The sequence below is a fragment of the Penaeus monodon genome, chromosome 21 (assembly GCF_015228065.2).
Source record: "Penaeus monodon isolate SGIC_2016 chromosome 21, NSTDA_Pmon_1, whole genome shotgun sequence".
NCBI classification, from domain to species: domain Eukaryota; kingdom Metazoa; phylum Arthropoda; class Malacostraca; order Decapoda; family Penaeidae; genus Penaeus; species Penaeus monodon.
This window is the reverse complement of record NC_051406.1, coordinates 14,245,489-14,246,077: the sequence shown is the minus strand read 5'-3', so window position 1 is coordinate 14,246,077 and position 589 is coordinate 14,245,489. Positions and strand designations below refer to the sequence as shown.

At 36.2% G+C, this 589-nt stretch overlaps 1 protein-coding gene across 1 annotated transcript in view; it reads left to right on the top strand.

Moving 5' to 3' along the window:
• The window catches only part of LOC119586576 (abnormal spindle-like microcephaly-associated protein homolog), a 31,066-nt gene that overhangs the window by 11,655 nt on the left and 18,822 nt on the right, over positions 1-589 (top strand). Inside the window, exons 15-16 of the mRNA XM_037935329.1 lie at positions 161-286; positions 433-565. Coding sequence (XP_037791257.1) covers positions 161-286; positions 433-565 — 259 coding nt within the window. The remainder of the gene's footprint in view (positions 1-160; positions 287-432; positions 566-589) is intronic.

Here is a 589-nt window from a genome sequence, read left to right as displayed (position 1 = left end):
CCAATAAACTTTAGCAAAGTATTTCTCCTGTTTGGCGGTAGGAATTTCTACATGTACAGGCAACTTGGATGCTGTGCAGCCAATATGAAAATATATTAGACCTACAATATCTCCCATGTTGTTATGCCTTATGCTAAAACATTTTTTGTTTACCATCCAGGTTGAAAATCTGACAGTCTCCTTCTCTGATGGCCGTGCTTTGTGCCTCCTTTTGCACCACTATTACCCAGACCTCATGCCTCTACACCTGATCAACTTGGAAACCACACAGAATATGCCCTCTCAGGTGTGTTTTTCTTTTCTTGTTGATTATTTTATAATTTTTTTGAGTCAATACAGTGTTATATGTAAATTATAGTATTAAATCTGCCTTCATACTATATTTTTGGTGTTATGAAGTGCAACAGTATTTATATATATTTTTCCTTGCAGGGAATAAATCTGGATATATCAGTAGATGATAGTTTTACTGACATGACATACACGGACACAATTGACAAGGAAGAATACAACCGGCGTCTTGCAAATGAGAGGGAGAATTTTGCTGTGTTTGTTGATAAGGTATGGGCAAAACTTAATCTTTTGTTGC